General features: G+C 42.4%; 2 protein-coding genes, 1 long non-coding RNA gene and 1 pseudogene across 3 annotated transcripts; 3 read left to right on the top strand and 1 right to left on the bottom strand.

Moving 5' to 3' along the window:
* Positions 1-2,637: 2,637 nt before the first annotated feature.
* Positions 2,638-18,038, top strand: LOC127101835 (pentatricopeptide repeat-containing protein At2g13600-like; annotated as a pseudogene).
* Positions 3,876-5,080, top strand: LOC127104833 (E3 ubiquitin-protein ligase SIS3). The gene has a single exon (XM_051041980.1). It carries the CDS (start codon positions 4,419-4,421, stop codon positions 5,013-5,015), a length of 597 nt encoding a protein of 198 aa, XP_050897937.1. The 5' UTR covers positions 3,876-4,418; the 3' UTR covers positions 5,016-5,080.
* Positions 18,039-18,101: 63 nt separating the features above from the next.
* LOC127101834 (uncharacterized) lies at positions 18,102-19,536 on the top strand. Its single transcript, XM_051039276.1, has 3 exons — positions 18,102-18,231; positions 18,322-18,477; positions 18,755-19,536. The coding sequence occupies exons 1-3, from the start codon at positions 18,102-18,104 to the stop codon at positions 19,534-19,536; spliced, it is 1,068 nt and encodes a 355-aa protein (XP_050895233.1).
* Positions 19,537-20,079: 543 nt separating this feature from the next.
* Positions 20,080-20,880, bottom strand: LOC127104834 (uncharacterized). The gene is made up of 3 exons (XR_007794858.1): positions 20,825-20,880; positions 20,588-20,674; positions 20,080-20,444 (listed from the first exon to the last, which is right to left on the bottom strand). It is a non-coding gene; the product is annotated as an uncharacterized LOC127104834 (long non-coding RNA).
* Positions 20,881-21,810: the final 930 nt, after the last annotated feature.

Here is a 21,810-nt window from a genome sequence, read left to right as displayed (position 1 = left end):
AGTATATGTTGAATCATACGACTTGGTTGATATCCAAAATGGATCCAATTAAGTATATCTTTGAGAAGCCTACTTTAACTGGGAGGATTTCCCGTTGGCATATGTTGTTATCCAAGTATGATATCGAGTATCGAGCTCAGAAGGCGATTAAAGGTAGTATCTTGGCTGACCACCTGGCACATCAACCAATTGAGGATTATCAGTCAGTTCAGTATGACTTCCCTGACGAGGATGTTGATTCTAAGTGTTGGCAGCAATTTTGGTAAAACAAAGAGTGTTCACAAGATGTCATATGTGATGTCTTAACATAAGATATCCTATGTACTTGCTAGAGTTCAAGAACATGTGCATGCAGGATTGTTTCAGAATGCCACATACAATGACATGGCTTCTGATATTGGTTGTACCTGCTGGAGCTTAAATGAAAGACATGTTCATGCAGGATTGTTTCAGATGACATACACAAGGTCATGACATCTGATATGGTTGTACCTGCTAAAAGCTATAAAAGGAATTATTGGATTATGCAGTATTTTTCCAGGATGTCAGACCCGATGTCATGACATCCTGTACACAGAACATTCAGTATGAATATCTGGTGTTTTATGATTGCACAATTAATGGCAATCTTTGAATGATTGAAGATCTGATTAGCTAGCGCATTTAATCATGGATTACAACCAGATTTACTTATTTTCCAAAGAGATCTAACTAGCTGTTATAAAAAGATTTGATTGGAAAATAGATTTAGGGTTTTCAAGATGTCCAAGCCCAGCAGAATGCTTCTATAAAAAGGGACTTAGAAAACCTGTTTGAATACACAACCAAGACTGAGCGAAATATATAGAGAGAGCTAGGGTTTGTGTCTGTTTAGTCGTAAGACTTGTAGGTCATTCAAGTCATCCATAGATGATTGAATTGGACTGATTTTTTATGGGTGTAATTTGTCACTCTAAAGCTGTTAAGCAAGAGTGTGTGTCTTCTTGATCAAAGTTGTGAAGCAAGATCAAGAGTGTGTCTTCTTGATTGAAACTGAGAAGTAAAATCAAGATTGTGTAATTGAAAAGTATTTTCTTTTCTCAAGGGATTGTTGTTTAAAATCACTGGTGTGTGATTGTAAGGGAAGTGAGTGGGTTCTCATATCTAAGAGTGCTTAGGTAGAAATTGCACGAGTAGAGATTAGGTGAGGAAGATTGTAACTTGTTGAAGTGTACGGAGAGTCTTTGAACTAATTTTATTTTAGTGAATTTCCTTCCTGGCTTTTTAGCCCCCAGACGTAGGTGAGTTGCACCGAACTGGGTTAACAATTGCTTGTGTGATTTGCTTTACCATTCTGTTTATTTATCCATTGTGTGTTAGCAGATATCAGTGTCATGACATTACCTTCGACATCTTATATCTGATACCAGAATTTCAATTGGTATCAGAGCAGGCATCCTGCTCTGGTTCTGGGTGAGATCTAGGGACAATACTTTCTCATTCAATGGAGAGGGATGGAGGATCTGTTCATAAGCCACCAATTTTGGATGGTTCTAACTATGACTATTGGAAACCTAGAATGGTAGCCTTTTTAAAATCTCTTGATAACAAGGCTTGGAAAGCTGTCTTGACAGGCTGAGTGCACCCTGTACTTACTAAAGATGGAGAAGCCACTGCTGAGAAAAAGCCTGAAGAAAAATGGTCCAAGGAGGAGGATGACCTAGCCCTTGGAAATTCTAAAGCCTTGAATGCCATCTTCAATGGAGTGGACAAGAACATCTTCAGATTGGTAAACAATTGTGAAGTAGCTAAAGATGCTTGGGACATTCTCAAGACCACTCATGAAGGCACATCTAGGGTAAAGATGTCTAGACTTCAGCTGCTCACCTCCAAGTTTGAAAACTTAAGGATGAAAGAAGATGAAAATATCCATGAATTTCACATGAGTATCCTTGAAATTTCTAATGCCTCAGGAGCCCAAGGAGAAAAGATGACAGATGAAAAACTGGTAAGAAAAATTCTCAGGTCACTCCCCAAGAGATTTGCAATGAAGGTGACTAGAATAGAAGAGTCTCAAGACATTTCCAACATGTGGGTAGATGAACTAATTGGATCCCTCCAAACCTTTGAGATGGGATTGACTGATGGAATTGAAAATAAAACCAAAAGCATTGCCTTCAAATCAAACTCAGAAGAGGAAAACAATCAAGATGTGGATGAAGAGTGGGTCAATGAAGTTGCAATGTTGGGGAGACAGTTCAACAGATTGTTAAAGAAAATGGATGTAAGATCCAAGGCAAATGTCAAGAACATCTCACCTGACATCAGCAATGGAAGGAGAGTGAGTTCAGATGAGAAGCCCAAAGAAGGAAAAGAAGTAAAGTGCTATGAATGTGATGGATATGGACACATTAGAACTGAATGTGGAACCTACCTCAAGAAGCAGATGATGAGTCTTGCTACCACTTGGTCAGATGAGAGTGATACAGAAGAGGCTGCAAATCTGGTGACTGCTTTAACAGGAAAATGGGGCTCTGATGAAGACTCAAGTGATGAAGAAGTGACTTTTGAAGCTTTGGCCTCCACCTACAGAAAGCTGTGTCACAAAAGTGTAGAGCTGTGTAAACAGGTAGAAGACCAGAAGAAAGGGATAACCCAATGTCATACCCCGATTTTGGCCCTGAATTTTTCCCATCAATCGGTCATTTACATTTCCCTTCATTCCCTATCTCATTCTTCACACAATGCTTCTCTTTCTCTTCCTACCAACCTCATCATCCATGTAGCTCCGCAAGCAGACTCAGAGCTTCTATGTCAATTCCTGATCAAACTCAGTTCGAAGACCATGACGCTGTTCGTTTGTTTTGTTCCAACGCCCTCAAAATCTCAGCCAAAAAGGGGTTATTCTTCCTGAAGGAAAACAATTACATGCCCATTTAATAAAGTTTGGATTTTGTCATGTTCTTTCCTTGCAAAATCAGATTTTGAAGATGCAAAGAAGCTGTTTGATGGATTGCCTGTGAGAAATGTTGTGTCATGGAATATTATGATATAATGAAAATGAATTGGATCGTAAGCAGCTGTGTTTTTCTTATTTTAAAAGGATGTTGTTGGAGATGGTGGTTCCTGATTATATAACTCTAAATGGTTTGGTTTGTTCTTGTGCTCGGTTTTATGATGCTGAGATGGGAATTCAGTTGCACTATTTTACAGTGAAAGTTGGATTTGATTTGGATTATTTTGTTGGCTATGCTCTTGTTGATTTATATGCGAAATGTGTTTTTGTTGAAAATGCTAGGAGGGTGTTTTGCGTTGCTCCTTTTAGGAATTTGGTTACGTGGAATGTGATGATTTCTTGCTATACCTTCAACTGTTTACCAGAAGAGGCTTTTAGCATGTTCAATTTGATGTGGTTGGATGTTGCGAACGGAGACGAGTTCACTTGTAGTAGCATGTTGAGTGTACTAAGTGATGATGCTTTGGAATATTATGATTTTGGAAAACAGATTCACAGTCTTCTCAGATGTTTTAGTGGCTAGTGCATTGATCAACATGTATGCCAAAAACAAAATATAATTGATGCACGTAGAGTATTCAACGAGATGTCAATTCGAAATGTTGTGGCATGGAACACCATGGTTGGTGGATGTGGAAATCATGGTGATGGCAATGAAGTTATGATGCTCCACGGACATATAAGAAAAAAAACAAAACAACATGAGAAAAAAACAAGTAACATGTCATGAGTTTTTTCACATTCTCTATACTCTTTGTGTGAGGCTTTTTACTGTTATATCCAACATTCCAATATGCAAATGACAGTGAAGTTCAATGATAAGTTCAATGATGGAAGTATTCGACAGGTTCATGAATATTCAGACACCAATCTACCACATTTCAGATTCAGTGGTCATTCAAGTATTGCACTTCCACCTTACAAGTCAACTGCCAGAGCTCCTGCAAAGAAACAGAAACATGGTTCTTTGGATTCTCCAATATCACATCATAAGCATCACTATTCTAAAAAAAAACCGCAATCCAACTCTAGGACCGACCTCCACAATCCAAGCGCCTACTTACAGCAATCAAGGCCCTTCATTTCTCAAACCACAGCCTCCTTTCTCTTCACCAAAGAGCAAGTTTATCCATGCACATGTTCCTGCACCATCACTAGCATTTCGGTCAAGACATCTAGATGTTCTGTCTCTTCCGCCAAGAATTTCACCTATAGGTTCATCATTGAACAAGATTAAGACTCCGCCGCCATCATATGCAAAGATTGCTTATCCGTTACTTGCTCAGAGCCGTTGACATACACACCTCCTGGATCACCTTGTGGTTGTGTATGGCCACTTCAAGTTAAAATCCGTGTCAGCATTGCTGCATACAAGTGTTTTCCTCTGGTTTCAAAGCTAGCTGATGAAATTGCAGCGAGTGCTATGCTGAACCATACACAAGTTCGTATTGTGGGAGCTGATGCAGCCAATCAACAACTAGAGAAAACCAATATTATCATTAACCTGATACCAAAAGGAGTAAAATTTGATGATACCGCAGCGTTATTAATATACAGGAAATTCTGGCACAGGGAGATTCTAATAGATGATTCCCTCTTTGGTACTTATGAAGTACTCTATGTTCATTATCCAGGACTTTACCTAACACCAGCTCAGAGAGAAGCAGTTGAAGCATTGATTCAGGAACTTCCAAAGTTCATGTTAAAGGTTGTTCCTACTGATTGCAGTGAATGCCCCATCTGCTTAGAAGAGTTCCGTGTTGGGAATGAGGTTCGTGGCTTGCCTTGTGCACACAATTCTCATGTTGAATGCATTGACGAGTGGCTCAGGCTGAATGTGAAATGTCCTCGGTGCCGTTGCTCAGTGTTCCCAAATCCTGATCTTAGTGCCCTGTCCAATCTCCGTCCAGATTCTGAACGATCTTCTGCCAGTGTTGTGACAACAACTAGCTATGTGAGAGACCAATCTTTACCTTGCCGAACTGGTGACTGCACATCAAAACCAAACATATCCGAATGAATTCTGGACTGCTGCTACAATATCTTGTCAACAAATTCCTACAAAGCCATGGTCCTGCCGCCAAGCATCAGCAGCCTGCAAAATCAACAAACACATTGAAAGTATTGATGTTAAGGTTTTCAAATCTGAAGGATCTTACTACAAGCTTTCAACATTGTTGAAAATGATTTCAGACAGAACAAAGGTGGTTCAGTTCCAGCCACACACAAAGTTCATCAACACAACAAATGCATAAAAGCAGACAGGATAACAAATGGAAATGATACCTATGTTTTCATTTTTGGCAATCACGTCAAGCTCCAAATGAGAACAAAGAAATTACCATGACCTCTTTTTCCTGTACTCAAGATGGACTCATTACAGTAGACACAAACAGAAGAAAGATTTAGTAAGCCTTTATACCAGGATGAAGGAACTGCAATCTCAATGGGAAGAAAGATACTTCTGCATGGCTAGGTATTATGGTGAAGTGCTTGTTGATGCCAGGAAACTCTGAAAAGAGAAGCTTACCATGGTTGCAAACACATGAACCCTGTCTTGCCTTGCTTGCTGCTGCATACATACATATGTCTTGCACAACCACTGCAAAGTCCACACGTACCAGTATCTTCCTTGTTCTTCCTGCTGACCATCATGTTATCATCATCATTATGCCAACAAAACCAATGCAAGGTACAACAACCTGCAACATATAAACACTCCATGCTGCAAAAGCATCACAACATCAACTGAGCACAGGCTGCAATTGGTATGGACTTGCTAACAGGAACTAACTTGCATCAAGCCAATAGCACGATTAATCCAACATCAAATAGTGCATATGACCAAGATAACATGCAAACAAAGAACCATCAACCTTTTGAGTCCTCATTCACAAACCAACCGAGTGTAGTGGCAATAGAAATTCACTGCAGTAACACAATTGAATTAGCTGGAAGTTACAAGAAATTCACTGCAGTAACACATAATAGCCAGTAAAGTGTTAGAATTCCAGAGTTCCCAATTTGGCATCCAGACAAAAAAACGAAGAGAAAGCATGAGTGCAGTTTACCGGTTCTGATTTAGCATTGAGTAAAGCCAATCCCGACTGAGCACATCAAAAGGGATTTTGCAGAGACCTCTTTTGATCTCAAAAACCCTAAAATGCGTGGAGGATAAATAGAGAGAAGGAGGAATCAGTAAGAAAAAAAGAGGAGAGAAAGAATTGAACGGCCACTGTTCATAAAGAGAAGAGAAGCCGAAAAACCCTAAAAAAATTTCAATACGACGGCAAAGAGAAAAACCCTACAGAAATTGAAACTGAGGAGAGTCAAAAGCACCTAGTGACGGCGTTCTTCGGAGAGATTTTCAAAGCTTCATCTCGACACCTTCTTGGACAGAGCCCCTACTCACGACGGAATACGCAAGTGAACGCTCACTGGCGGCGAGTCAACGTACGAAAGAGAACTTGCTAGCGTCGCCGGTCCAATCGCCGTTCAATCCTGTTGTAACTGATTCAGGTTTGTTTCTATTCTTTTGATTTGAACTTCATGTACTTTCATCCCTACGCGTTATGGTATTTGATCTTTGGTGGAACTTTTTTTTCCATTCGCCACCATGGAAAGAAGAAGCTCGTTTTTAGGTTAGGAGAGAACATCATTTTTCTTGAGAAGGAGATGAGTTTTTACGGATTTAGTGTTGTTGGTTTCCCTGGTTTCTTTTTTTTCCATATGTCGTTGTTATCAAAATGTTTTTTCCGTTGTTTTCCACTACCCAAGGCACCTTTGGTCTTCTCACTTGCCATTTCCCAGGTTGGACTGACAGTTGGTCACTATTAGTGACTGTTCGCCACCTAGTCCCACCGCCCAACAGCCACGTGGCTAGGGCTGGGTCAGTTCCTACCACATCATTGTGGGCCAATTTGGAGAGGGTTTTGTTTGACCCGAATCTCCACGGTTCAAAGACCGTTGGGTTCTCTTCCGACCCAAACTCATATGGCCCATGTTGGCCTTTTACTAGTTTTTTATTTTTATTTTTATTTTTTTGTTTTTCTTTGTTTATATATTTGAGTCGTTGTTAAGGTGACTACTGACCACCTGTAGCCGGGTGGAGGGGAAGGAGTCTCATTTCCCCTTATGTAGTGGGTTCGATACCCATATGTAACATTTCCTTTCTTTAGCATTCTTTTTTTTCCATGTTTATGTTGTATTAATTATACTCATAGTTTCATTTGTTAATAATGCAAACTTTGTTTTCTTTTAACTTCATCATTCATTCAAAGCCTTTTTTAAAACTATAAAAAATCATACTTTTCTCGATTTAATATCGAGCCCTTTTTTTCATACCCTCGTAAGTCGATTGCTTTTTAAGCATCGCCGTCAACCTCACATAGCTTACTCTTGGGCTTCCTTACAATGAGACATGTCCCTTGCACTTACACTCATACATTGTTTAATGCTTCATTATTTCATTCTTCAATCATTTGATTCGATTATATACTTGTTCATATCTTAATTGTTTGATTAACTGTGGCCTACTTGTATGGTGTATGAGGCGTGTATTATTATTGTTTGTTTGCCATGAACAACCCCCATTCATAACAAATGTACCCCTCTCCCATGAAATGTATAAAATTTACTCTTTCATTCTTTATTCACCTGTTAATACAAGAATTAAAATGAACATTCGATAACCATTTCAAAACAAGATCAAAACCTCGATCCAACGTCGAGTATTCATTTTTCAAAACCTAACAGAACCAGCACGTATTCATCCACCCTTTTGTAAGTCGATTGCTTTATGCATCGCCATCAACCTTGTAAGTCGATTGCTTTATGCATCGCCATCAACCTTGTAAATCGATTGCTTCATGCATCGCCAGCTACCCTTATCCCTAACACTTCTCCTTGCTCCATTCGTCGATTCTTGTTCCGATTAGGTAGCACCCATTAGATAGAACCCTTTGTATGATAACATAGGTAGGATTCCCATATCCTTTTGTATGATAACATAGTTAGAATCCCCATTTCCTTTGCGTGCTAACATTAGGTAGATATTCCCATTTGTAAATCCTAACACATAAGCACATATTGCATGACAACACTAGGGCAGAGCTTCCCCCACTTCTAGACCTTTCCGAGCGTCTCCGATCCTGTGGCATGTAGTCCGTTCTATTGCAAAGAGGTAACTGCCTAAGACTCGATTCAGCGAGCTGCGACACCTACTGCTAGGACGTGAACACATCGCCCACTCTCCTTTGACACAACTAGTGTCCTCCTTTGTAAGTCCATATTCAGATGGCATCCCCTATGTAGGGGAACTACGTCGCCCTGATTCTCATACCAGATGAGGTACGTAGGCAGGAGACCGTGCGAGGTCTCTCCGGGCGCCCTTTTTCTTTTTCCACCTTTTGTCTTCAACCCCTCTGTGTGTTGTTGTGTGCTTGGAAGCTGATGTAAGTCCATCGAGTGGCATTCGGGTTCTAGTGTGGGTTTGTTTTGGTTCGGATGCTGATGTAAGCCCAGTGATTGGCATTCAGGCTCCACGTTTGCCTTCTTGTGTGTGTTTAGGTTCGGATGCTGATGTAAGCCCAGTGATTGGCATTCAGGCTCCACGTTTGCCTTCTTGTGTGTGTTTTGGTTCGGATGCTGATGTAAGCCCAGTGATTGGCATTCAGGCTCCACGTTTGCCTTTGCCTGTGTCTGTTTTGTTTGCGTGTCAGCCGAACTACGGCAACTCTGATTCTCATGTTCAGATGAGATACGTGGGCACAAGATGCGATGTCTTGCCGAGTTTGACTGACAACTAACAACTAATCTTGTTTTCTTTCGCCCTTGTTGTGATCCTTTCTCTCGCCCTAGTTGCGATCGAGACCTTCCCTTTCTCTTGCCCTAGTTGCAATCGAGACCCTTACCCCTGTAGTTAGCCGAACTACATTATGCTCTGATTCTCATTGCAGATGAGATATGTAGGCATAAGACGCGATGTCTTGGCGAGCACACATCTCTTTTACCCATAGGTAGCCGAGCTACGAAGACTCTGATTCTCATTCCAGATGAGATACGTATGCAGTGGATGCGATATCTGTGCGAGTCATTTCTGTGACCCTTTCTTTTAGTAAATAGTACATTAGATAAACACACACCCTTTAGACAAGAAACAAACAAGAGTGGATCCCGTAGAGTACTACGGATGCGTAGGGGTGCTAATACCTTCCCTTCGCATAATCGACTCCCGAACCCAAGATTTGGTTGCGAGACCTTGTCTTTTCCTTTCCTTTCTCTTCAGGTTTACTTCGAGCGTTTCCTTTCCCTCCTTTGGGATAAATAACGCACGGTGGCGACTCTTCTGTCTTTTTTCTTTCGCCGGTTGTTTTTTCGCACACCGTATTTTTCGGGTTGCGACAGCTGGCGACTCTGCTGGGGAAATACTTTCCCTAAGCGAGTTCCTCCTAGCTTTTGTAGGTTTCTTGTTTGTGGAGTGTTTATTTCTTTTGTACAGTTATTTATTTTCAGCGTTTACCTGCTTTACCTTATTGCATTCATGTACATACGTTTGTTGTATCTGTGGATTCTGTGGGTTGTTTGTTTGTTGGGTTGGGATTGTTCTATGAGAGATAAGCCCACTACCCAGGCTTGAGTGTACACATAGGTGTTAGAGTGGATAGTCATGAGGCTTGCGTGGTATGTTGCTACGTTAAGTCGTTCATGAGACCCACATTCCAGACGAGGTTTCTGTTGGATATATTTTGTCCTATGGGTGTTCCATAACGACAGATATTCCTTTAGAAATCGTCGACTCTGGTGACCATTTCCCGAGAACTCAGTCGAGGCCTCTCCTCCGAGACGTGATTATGTTAGCTCTGGTGGGCGCATTCTCGCTGCTCAATCCGAGGACCCCGAGACTGGGAACTTGCTTTAGGATATCCTGTTGAGGGGAGCCAGCAGAGGTCTTTTATCCCGTAATAATGCCAAACCTTCAGTGGTAAACGTATTATTCTCGATTGAAGGGCTGAAGCTGACAAACTTCTGTTCTTAGAACCTACCAGTGAGGGGAGGGTTTGATCTCTACAGATACGGTTTCTGCCAGTAGTGCTGTGATGGTGACTTTGGTTCAGCCAAATTTATGGACATTTATTTCTGGGACGCCGGAGTTCTGTCAGTGGTTTATCAATGGGTTCCGTTTATTTCGGATCCCCGGGTTGAATTTGAAAGTACCTATTCAGAGGATCTGACTGTCATCCGTTCAGTGGATGTTCCTGTGATGATAGTGATGTAATCTCCAGTTCCGTTTATTTCGGAATTCCCCAAGTCGGATTTATGGTGACTTAGTCCCGATGACTGTGACTAGTTCAGAGAATGGGTCTTCAGATGACTTGGTGGCGCAGTGACTTGCATTCATGCATTTGCATCGCATTCATCTGCATTTAACTCGTGTCTATCCGTACTCAGGGTCCACTTTTTGATTAAGATTCTGGTTGAGAGATATCCAGATGTCAGAATGTTATTGATGAAAAATTATCGGTCTCTGTGAAACCAAAATCCAAGGAATATTCTTGGTACGGATAGACATTGCATGCGTGAGTCATACTAACCCATTTGCTGTTTTGTAGGTGTTAACCGGTGCGCATAGCTCTTCCATTCAGACATACAGTCAGACTCAACAAATCCAAGCTGATGGATCTTCCCAACGCCGACATCCTTGAACTGAAAGAGATGATGAGGGGATTGTTCAGTATTGTGCAAGGGCTTGCCTTGGGGCAGAAAGCCATATCTGAGAGATTGGAAAGGATTGAGAGCTGGATGGTCAAGGAGAAAGTTCAGGGAAAGGCTCCATCATCCGATGTAACAAATCCCTCTGGCTCGGTAACAAAGAAACTCTCTGACAGTGGTCCGCTCAAAAAGGAGGTTGAGTCAAGTGGTGTGCCAGCAAAGAAAGAACGCAGTAAGGATCGTTATCATCCTTATGCTGTTGTTGTAACCACTCTTGTTGGTAACTCACCTGTACCCCCGCAACAACCACCACTTCAACTGGAAGGCCTCCAAAAGCATCACTGTCGCTCATCCGGAAGTGTAGTATTTCTGTTTTAATTCTGTTTGCATGAAAGCCATACGTTTTGCCCGAAACGTACTGGTCCATTGTAAGGGTCATCTCATGTGTTTCATTTTGCAACGTTTTGCATCAGTAATAAATGGATGTTTTTGTGATTAAAAGCGGTGTTCCCTGTTTTTCATTTTTTACAGTTTAAAAAAATAAAAATGGCAATGTTTTTCGTTTTTCTTTTGAACTTGTCTCGTTCCAACCTCAAAAGTGATTACCCTCCTGATCTCATCGATAACAATTTGGTTACACCTTTGTATGACTTCGACAATTCGATCTATCATGCCGAAGGAGAAGGCGAAGAAGATTGTGATTTGTTGGAATTAGCCGGGTCGTTGAAACCAGAGGAGAAGGTGATTCAATCGCATGAGGAGTGCTCAGAATTGTTGCTCCAAGCACCGCCGAGGTCAGAAAGCGAATATTGAGGCCGCTTCAGAGGCAAGTCAAGAACAGGATGGTATATGTGCGCCTGGTTGTATCTAGATACACCAAGGTAGGATACCAATGTTGTGGAGGCACGAATTACCATGGAGAGAAGATTGTCCTCCAGGGAAGCGGAAACCGGTGCTGAAAGATGAGAATGTGTGTGGACTGTCGAGACGTGAGCTGAGCTAATCTGAAAGATGAATTCCCGGTACGTCACAACGAGGTATTGGTTGATTATAATGCTCAGTTTATCTTCATGGATGGCTTCTTGGCCGATACCAGATTGAACTGTTGCCAGATGATATGACGTAAACCATGTCCGTCACACAAGGGGCACCTTCTGGTTATAAGGTGGTGTCATTCAGTATCGAGAAGGCCGGTGCCGAGTATCAGAAGTCTAGGGTGACTTTGTTTCATGATATGATTCATTGTGAAAGCAAATGCCATGTTGATAACATGATGGCAAAGTCCCAAGCAGAAGAGGGGCATCCGGTGGACCAAGTTGTTTGACAGGTAGAGATAACTCATACTGTTGAGTTCGAATTAGCGCATTTATGGAGTGCTGTCCAGCAAGCTGCCGAGGCATGTCGCAAACGAAAGAGGAGTCGAGGTCGATCCTGCAAAAAAAAAAAAAAAAAAAAGGGGTACTAGAAACGCCTGGACCAAAAATAAAAAAAAAAGAAAGAAATCAAATGGTCAGGTGGAATGAGGACTGCCAAGGGGCATGGAAAGACAAAAAAATGGGAGTAGCAGGAACCTTTGATTCTGATACCTTCCGGGGAAGAAACGACTGCTAATCTGGTACCTGACAGCCCTTAAGGGGTTTATGAGGTGCGTATTGAGTCAGTATGACTAGTCTTGTCGAAAAGAGCACGCAATTTACCTAAGCAAAAAGTTTATCGACTGTGAAACAATACACTCACTGCTCGAGAAAACTTGATGTACTTTGGCATAGGCTGCTCGCCGATTGAGACAGTGTATGTTGGTTCATACCACCTTGTGGATGTCCAAAATGGATCTGATCAAGTATGTGCTTGAGGAGCTAGCATCGAACGGACGGGTTGTGAGAGGGCAAGTGATGTCGACTGAATACGATATTCAGTATACCTCCTAGAAAGCAACCAAGAGGAGGGTATTGTATGGTCATCTCGCCCGACAGCCCACTGATGATTGTCAACCAAGGAAGTCTGAAGTCCCTGATGAGGACATCTCGAGGTACTCGAATCGAAAGATTGAGAGTGACCGATCCCGGGGGAGGGGCCTGACCCCGAATCCGAACGGGTTTTGATGTCTGATGGAGAGAGTTTAAAGAGAGTGAGCTAGTGCTTCCCCGATAACATGTGAACGCACCAATGATAGTGGCTGAGTACGAAGTTGGTATCCTGAGTGTCGTACTTTGGTACGTGCATCTACTGGGGCAACGCCTTCCTCACGCGGTATGGGATGGAAGTGATATTGCCTGCTGGAGGCTAGATTTCATTGTGAAGAGTCCGGATGGATGAGAAGTTAGAAAAGGGCGAGCGGATGAGGACTCGGTATAACACATTGAGCCTGATTGAGAAAAGAGGCTGACAGTACTTGTCATGGGGCAGTTGTACCCAGTAAATGAAGCGTATTGTTGACCGAGAAGTGCGACCTCGTGGGTAGCATGGAAGAAATGTGGTGTTGAAAAGGATCCTTCCTCGTCAAGACGATCGTGGGGCAAGTGGATAAACAACTATGAATGTCCGTTCCTGGTAAAAAGGGTTTTCTTTGACAGAGCCTTGTCGCTAACGACCACGGATGATGAGGATTTTCCATCCCCTGTGAATGCGGACGCAGTTAAAAGATACTTCGTGAAAAAGAGACCCGCTGGACAAAAAGAATAAAAGAGTCCAGGCAAAAAAGGGCATCCCGGCGAACCAAAAAAAAGAGAGAAAAGGTTCGGGCAAAAGTTAGGGATAATAAAAGGAAAAATTGTACACCCGGCAAGTCGAAAACCCCACAAGGGCGACTTGGGCAAAAAAGGGTATCCCGGTGGACTGAAACCCGAAAGGGCGGCCCAGGCAAAAGAGGGATTGAAACGAACAACTGCGTCTGACATGATCGTTTGTGCTTGAGATATGACTTGGATAATCTCCGACAGAGATCGATCGGAAGCGTCTTGTTCAGAAGACAGAAAGTGCGAGGACATATGAGGTGTAACTGAGTTGGAACCCGATGAGATCACAGTTTCACGTTGCCATTAGGATAGATTTTTCCTTTTATGTGCAATCACCTCTTTCCAGGGTTTGCTTCCTGTGTGTTGCTCGGTTGTGAGCCATCTTTTATTCCAGTCAATAAAGTGCGTGTTCAGTCAAATAATTTTGTTTTTGTTTTCATTACCGTTTTGATTACGAAAACATCCATTCGTTTTGATAAGAATAGTTGCATTTTGAAACATAGAGGTCCCTTCCGATGCATGCTTATGAGGTTGAAATCTGGAAATCTTATTCGGAAGTTTGAGTGACTTAGGCGTTGAAATATCGGAACACCTGGGGCATACCTGGGGCACGCTTTTATCTAACGATCTCTGCTGCAGAGCCTGATCAGGGGCAAGAGATAGTTGAACGGTGAAAAGGCCCGTGACAGAGTTGTGATGGCGACCCTGGAGGATTAATCATCTTCAAAGTCTAAGGACTGGAAAGTTTGTATGAACCCCAGGAATTCGATCTTCGTGGGATGAATCAGAGGAGTCTAGGCGAGTCTAGGTGTTCTCAAAAGAGGAAAGCCGACACTGTAGGTGGACGATGGATGCCGTTGTTCGGCGACTCGACAGGTGTTCCGTGTCCAATAAGCCGTATTTCCCATTGGGTGTGAGAGGGTTACCTCCCTAACAGATTTGAGATCAGTGTCTCCTCAGCAAGCCTGAAGGTTACTGCCTTCCCAGTAGGGTTTGTGTTGATGGTTTTCCCTCAGTGAGGTCCCCAAGCGGATCGGGTTCGGAGAAAGTCATCCCCAGTAGAGATAAGATTGGGTTTGCCTCCCCTAGCAGGGTAACCTCCAAGCAGTTCGGGTTCGATGGAGTGCGTCCTCAGCAAGGTTTGTCTTTCCCCAGCAGGGTGGAAGTTGACGTGATTATAAGATCCTCAGCACAGTTCCTGGAGTTCCCCGGTGTTTGTCTCTGGAGGAGACATGTGTTTATGCATTCATCATTTAGATAAGCATAGCATATTGCATCATTAGTGCATAGCATTTCCATGATCATGGGGCATTGTGTAAAACAAAAAAAAACTCATGCATCAACATTGCAAACATGTCCATTAGCCCTAGGCCGTGGTGACCAGCCGAGTTTGGTTTGTTGGAAAGAGTTTAGCATCGCGCCATTGGATCGGCTTCAGAATTGGGTTCATCAGCATGGTTGAAAAGTTGGAGTTTTCCCGACAAGTGACTCCTTAGTTGAGTGGGTATCCCCAGCAGTGTTACTCCCCGAAGTTGGCATCATTTTGCAAGCTTGGTTCAATTCCCCTAGCAGAAGTGGGCGTGTCTGATCTCTCCATGTAGAGTCTACCCCTTAAGCAGAAAGTGTCTACCATTTCCTTCTGCGCTCCCCACTGAGTTATATCCTCGTGGATGACGGTTGTTTATGTTCCCTCCCTAACGTGAGGGGTTTTCCCTATTGAGTTCTTTCCTCACTAGGATGAGTCCTGTTTCAGTCTGCCTTTTTGGATCGATCCTAAATTGGCTTCCTGTTGGCTGTCTCCCGTGCTTCCCTGGGGCATAAATGAATAGTCGCTCGCTAACCGGCACTCATTCATCTCATCCTCAGCGGAATTTTTGGCTTTTACCTACAAACCGGTAGTTGTAAGTCCTATCTTTGTGGTTTTCTACCTACTAACTGGTAGTTGTAAAATCCCACTTTCACCCCCCTAGCAGAGGTAACCTTTGTGGTTCATGCTGTTTGTTGGCTTCTACCTACAAACCGGTAGTTGTAAGTCCTATCTTTGTGGTTTTCTACCTATTAACTGGTAGCTGTAAAATCCCACTTTCATCCCCTTGGTGGAGTTAACCCTGTGTGCTCATCCTATCGATGACTGGTTACTTTTCCGTGGTTTTCTGCCTACTAACCGGTAGATGTAATCCCCTCTTTGTGGTATTGATAGTCTTGTTCCCTTTGGATACTTGCCTTGATCAAGCAGTATTGTCCCCATTGGGTCTTCCCCTTCTTTTTGGATACTTGCTCCGAGTAAGCAACTTTATCCTCTTTTGATTGGTCATCTTTTGCATACCTAGTCTGGTACCCCGTTGCTTTTCTTTTCGGTCGTTTATCCATTTAACAACCTGCAACCCGGTTATGGATAATCTTCCATGCGAGTGTATTATCTACGTTTTGACGGCTATAGATAATATATCTCATGCACTCTTTGGTCAATCTTTCGATTGTTATCCCCAGCATAGGTCTTTGGCATGCGTGCCGGCTCACGTATCACTGTTTTGTTATCTTCGCCGATGCTGATAGACATGAAGAGTTTTCCCGGTATCCAGACCGAAGTGGCGTTCAGGCCAGAGAGTTCTCGGTATCCAGACCGAAGTGGCATTCAGGCTAGTTTCCGATTTCCAGATCGAAGAAGTTCTCAACAATCAGGACGAAGAACTTATGGTATTCAGACCAGTTTTTTTCGGTATTCAGACCGAGGTGGTATTCAGACCAGTATTCCGGTATTCAGACCGAGGTTGTATTTAGACCAGTTTTCCCGGTATCCAGACCGAGGCGGTGTTCAGACCGAGGTGGTATTCAGACCAGTTTTCCCGGTATCCAGACCGAGGCGGTATCCAGACCGAGGCGGTGTTCCGACCGAGACGGTATTCAGACCAAAGTGGCATTCAGGCCAGAGTTCCCGGTATCCAGACCGAAGTGGCATTCAGGCCAGAGTTCCCGGTATCCAGACCGAAGTGGCATTCAGGCCAGAGTTCCCGGTATCCAGACCGAAGTGGCATTCAGGCCAGTTTCCGATTTCCAGATCGAAGAAGTTCTCAACAGTCAGGACGAAGAACTTGTGGTGTTCAGACCAGTTCCCGGTATCCAGACCGAAGTGGCATTCAGGCCAGAGTTCCCCGGTATCCAGACCGAAGTGGCATTCAGGCCAGTTTCCGATTTCCAGATCGAAGAAGTTCTCAACAGTCAGGACGAAGAACTTGTGGTGTTCAGACCAGTTCTCGGTATCCAGACCGAAGTGGCATTCAGGCCAGAGTTCCTGGTATCCAGACCGAAGTGGCATTCAGGCCAGAGTCTCCGGTATCCAGACCGAAGTGGCATTCAGGCCAGTTTTTCCGATATTCAAATCAAAGTGGTGTTCAGACCAGATTTCCGATGATCAGACCAACATTGATACTCTCATATTCCAATGCTTAGTGCGGCGTTCAGGCCATGGGTATTCCTGTGTTACCATTTATTTTGGTGTTCAGGTCAACTTCCTGTTTCGGTACTCAGACCGATTTTCACCGTACCAGATGGATTCTTCTTTTGAGATTGCTTCTTTGACGATGCTGACAGGCATTGTTTCATAGGGATTCATGATCAAAATCCGGGTCTTCTTAGTATTTAACCATCTCCCACTACGATCATATGAAGAACGTCCTGCTTCATATTCTCTAGTTGAAGACGCTTAAATAGGGGCAACTGTCATACCGCGATTTTGGCCCTGAATTTTTCCCATCAATCGGTCATTTACATTTCCCTTCATTCCCTATCTCATTCTTCACACAATGCTTCTCTTTCTCTTCCTACCAACCTCATCATCCATGTAGCTCCCCAAGCAGACTCAGAGCTTCTATGTCAATTCCTGATCAAACTCAGTTCGAAGACCATGACGCTGTTCGTTTGTTTTGTTCCAACGCCCTCAAAATCTCAGCCAAAAAGGGGTTATTCTTCCTGAAGGAAAACAATTACATGCCCATTTAATAAAGTTTGGATTTTGTCATGTTCTTTCCTTGCAAAATCAGATTTTGAAGATGCAGAGAAGCTGTTTGATGGATTGCCTGTGAGAAATGTTGTGTCATGGAATATTATGATATAATGAAAATGAATTGGATCGTAAGCAGCTGTGTTTTTCTTATTTTAAAAGGATGCTGTTGGAGATGGTGGTTCCTGATTATATAACTCTAAATGGTTTGGTTTGTTCTTGTGCTCGGTTTTATGATGCTGAGATGGGAATTCAGTTGCACTATTTTACAGTGAAAGTTGGATTTGATTTGGATTGTTTTGTTGGCTATGCTCTTGTTGATTTATATGCGAAATGTGTTTTTGTTGAAAATGCTAGGAGGGTGTTTTGCGTTGCTCCTTTTAGGAATTTGGTTACGTGGAATGTGATGATTTCTTGCTATACCTTCAACTGTTTACCAGAAGAGGCTTTTAGCATGTTCAATTTGATGTGGTTGGATGTTGCGAACGGAGACGAGTTCACTTGTAGTAGCATGTTGAGTGTACTAAGTGATGATGCTTTGGAATATTATGATTTTGGAAAACAGATTCACAGTCTTCTCAGATGTTTTAGTGGCTAGTGCATTGATCAACATGTATGCCAAAAACAAAATATAATTGATGCACGTAGAGTATTCAACGAGATGTCAATTCGAAATGTTGTGGCATGGAACACCATGGTTGGTGGATGTGGAAATCATGGTGATGGCAATGAAGTTATGATGCTCCACGGACATATAAGAAAAAAAACAAAACAACATGAGAAAAAAACAAGTAACATGTCATGAGTTTTTTCACATTCTCTATACTCTTTGTGTGAGGCTTTTTACTGTTATATCCAACATTCCAATATGCAAATGATAGTGAAGTTCAATGATAAGTTCAATGATGGAAGTATTCGACAGGTTCATGAATATTCAGACACCAATCTACCACATTTCAGATTCAGTGGTCATTCAAGTATTGCACTTCCACCTTACAAGTCAACTGCCAGAGCTCCTGCAAAGAAACAGAAACATGGTTCTTTGGATTCTCCAATATCACATCATAAGCATCACTATTCTAAAAAAAAAACCGCAATCCAACTCTAGGACCGACCTCCACAATCCAAGCGCCTACTTACAGCAATCAAGGCCCTTCATTTCTCAAACCACAGCCTCCTTTCTCTTCACCAAAGAGCAAGTTTATCCATGCACATGTTCCTGCACCATCACTAGCATTTCGGTCAGGACATCTAGATGTTCTGTCTCTTCCGCCAAGAATTTCACCTATAGGTTCATCATTGAACAAGATTAAGACTCCGCCGCCAGCATATGCAAAGATTGCTTATCCGTTACTTGCTCAGAGCCGTTGACATACACACCTCCTGGATCACCTTGTGGTTGTGTATGGCCACTTCAAGTTAAAATCCGTGTCAGCATTGCTGCATACAAGTGTTTTCCACTGGTTTCAAAGCTAGCTGATGAAATTGCAGCGAGTGTTATGCTGAACCATACACAAGTTCGTATTGTGGGAGCTGATGCAGCCAATCAACAACTAGAGAAAACCAATATTATCATTAACCTGATACCAAAAGGAGTAAAATTTGATGATACCGCAGCGTTATTAATATACAGGAAATTCTGGCACAGGGAGATTCTAATAGATGATTCCCTCTTTGGTACTTATGAAGTACTCTATGTTCATTATCCAGGACTTTACCTAACACCAGCTCAGAGAGAAGCAGTTGAAGCATTGATTCAGGAACTTCCAAAGTTCATGTTAAAGGCTGTTCCTACTGATTGCAGTGAATGCCCCATCTGCTTAGAAGAGTTCCGTGTTGGGAATGAGGTTCGTGGCTTGCCTTGTGCACACAATTCTCATGTTGAATGCATTGACGAGTGGCTCAGGCTGAATGTGAAATGTCCTCGGTGCCGTTGCTCAGTGTTCCCAAATCCTGATCTTAGTGCCCTGTCCAATCTCCGTCCAGATTCTGAACGATCTTCTGCCAGTGTTGTGACAACAACTAGCTATGTGAGAGACCAATCTTTACCTTGCCGAACTGGTGACTGCACATCAAAACCAAACATATCCGAATGAATTCTTGACTGCTGCTACAATATCTTGTCAACAAATTCCTACAAAGCCATGGTCCTGCCGCCAAGCATCAGCAGCCTGCAAAATCAACAAACACATTGAAAGTATTGATGTTAAGGTTTTCAAATCTGAAGGATCTTACTACAAGCTTTCAACATTGTTGAAAATGATTTCAGACAGAACAAAGGTGGTTCAGTTCCAGCCACACACAAAGTTCATCAACACAGCAAATGCATAAAAGCAGACAGGATAACAAATGGAAATGATACCTATGTTTTCATTTTTGGCAATCACGTCAAGCTCCAAATGAGAACAAAGAAATTACCATGACCTCTTTTTCCTGTACTCAAGATGGACTCATTACAGTAGACACAAATAGAAGAAAGATTTAGTAAGCCTTTATACCAGGATGAAGGAACTGCAATCTCAATGGGAAGAAAGATACTTTTGCAAGGCTAGGTATTATGGTGAAGTGCTTGTTGATGCCAGGAAACTCTGAAAAGAGAAGCTTACCATGGTTGCAAACACATGAACCCTATCTTGCCTTGCTTGCTGCTGCATACATACATATGTCTTGCACAACCACTGCAAAGTCCACACGTACCAGTATCTTCCTTGTTCTTCCTGCTGACCATCATGTTATCATCATCATTATGCCAACAAAACCAATGCAAGGTACAACAACCTGCAACATATAAACACTCCATGCTGCAAAAGCATCACAACATCAACTGAGCACAGGCTGCAATTGGTATGGACTTGCTAACAGGAACTAACTTGCATCAAGCCAATAGCACGATTAATCCAACATCAAATAGTGCATATGACCAAGATAACATGCAAACAAAGAACCATCAACCTTTTGAGTCCTCATTCACAAACCAACCGAGTGTAGTGGCAATAGAAATTCACTGCAGTAACACAATTGAATTAGCTGGAAGTTACAAGAAATTCACTGCAGTAACACATAATAGCCAGTAAAGTGTTAGAATTCCAGAGTTCCCAATTTGGCATCCAGACAAAAAAACGAAGAGAAAGCATGAGTGCAGTTTACCGGTTCTGATTTAGCATTGAGTAAAGCCAATCCCGACTGAGCACATCAAAAGGGATTTTGCAGAGACCTCTTTTGATCTCAAAAACCCTAAAATGCATGGAGGATAAATAGAGAGAAGGAGGAATCAGTAAGAAAAAAAGAGGAGAGAAAGAATTGAACGGCCACTGTTCATAAAGAGAAGAGAAGCCGAAAAACCCTAAAAAAAATTCAATACGACGGCAAAGAGAAAAACCCTACAGAAATTGAAACTGAGGAGAGTCAAAAGCACCTAGTGACGGCGTTCTTCGGAGAGATTTTCAAAGCTTCATCTCGACACCTTCTTGGACAGAGCCCCTACTCACGACGGAATACGCAAGTGAACGCTCACTGGCGGCGAGTCAACGTACGAAAGAGAACTTGCTAGCGTCGCCGGTCCAATCGTCGTTCAATCCTGTTGTAACTGATTCAGGTTTGTTTCTATTCTTTTGATTTGAACTTCATGTACTTTCATCCCTACGCGTTATGGTATTTGATCTTTGGTGGAACTTTTTTTTCCATTCGCCACCATGGAAAGAAGAAGCTCGTTTTTAGGTTAGGAGAGAACATCATTTTTCTTGAGAAGGAGATGAGTTTTTACGGATTTAGTGTTGTTGGTTTCCCTGGTTTCTTTTTTTTCCATATGTCGTTGTTATCAAAATGTTTTTTCCGTTGTTTTCCACTACCCAAGGCACCTTTGGTCTTCTCACTTGCCATTTCCCAGGTTGGACTGACAGTTGGTCACTATTAGTGACTGTTCGCCACCTAGTCCCACCGCCCAACAGCCACGTGGCTAGGGCTGGGTCAGTTCCCACCACATCATTGTGGGCCAATTTGGAGAGGGTTTTGTTTGACCCGAATCTCCACGGTTCAAAGACCGTTGGGTTCTCTTCCGACCCAAACTCATATGGCCCATGTTGGCCTTTTACTAGTTTTTTATTTTTATTTTTATTTTTTTGTGTTTCTTTGTTTATATATTTGAGTCGTTGTTAAGGTGACTACTGACCACCTGTAGCCGGGTGGAGGGGAAGGAGTCTCATTTCCCCTTATGTAGTGGGTTCGATACCCATATGTAACATTTCCTTTCTTTAGCATTCTTTTTTTTCCATGTTTATGTTGTATTAATTATACTCATAGTTTCATTTGTTAATAATGCAAACTTTGTTTTCTTTTAACTTCATCATTCATTCAAAGCCTTTTTTAAAACT

This window comes from Lathyrus oleraceus, chromosome 7 (genome assembly GCF_024323335.1).
Source record: "Lathyrus oleraceus cultivar Zhongwan6 chromosome 7, CAAS_Psat_ZW6_1.0, whole genome shotgun sequence".
NCBI classification, from domain to species: domain Eukaryota; kingdom Viridiplantae; phylum Streptophyta; class Magnoliopsida; order Fabales; family Fabaceae; genus Lathyrus; species Lathyrus oleraceus.
This window is presented reverse-complemented; position numbering and strand designations above follow the sequence as displayed.

Coding starts and splice junctions, on each gene's coding strand:
- LOC127101834 (XM_051039276.1), top strand. CDS start 18,102: ATGTCAATTCGAAATGTTGTGGCATGGAACACCATGGTTGGTGGATGT. Junction 18,232..18,321: donor ACAACATGAGAAAAAAACAA/GTAACATGTCAT, acceptor TGCAAATGATAG/TGAAGTTCAATGATAAGTTC. Junction 18,478..18,754: donor TGCAAAGAAACAGAAACATG/GTTCTTTGGATT, acceptor AACAAGATTAAG/ACTCCGCCGCCAGCATATGC.
- LOC127104833 (XM_051041980.1), top strand. CDS start 4,419: ATGCTGAACCATACACAAGTTCGTATTGTGGGAGCTGATGCAGCCAAT.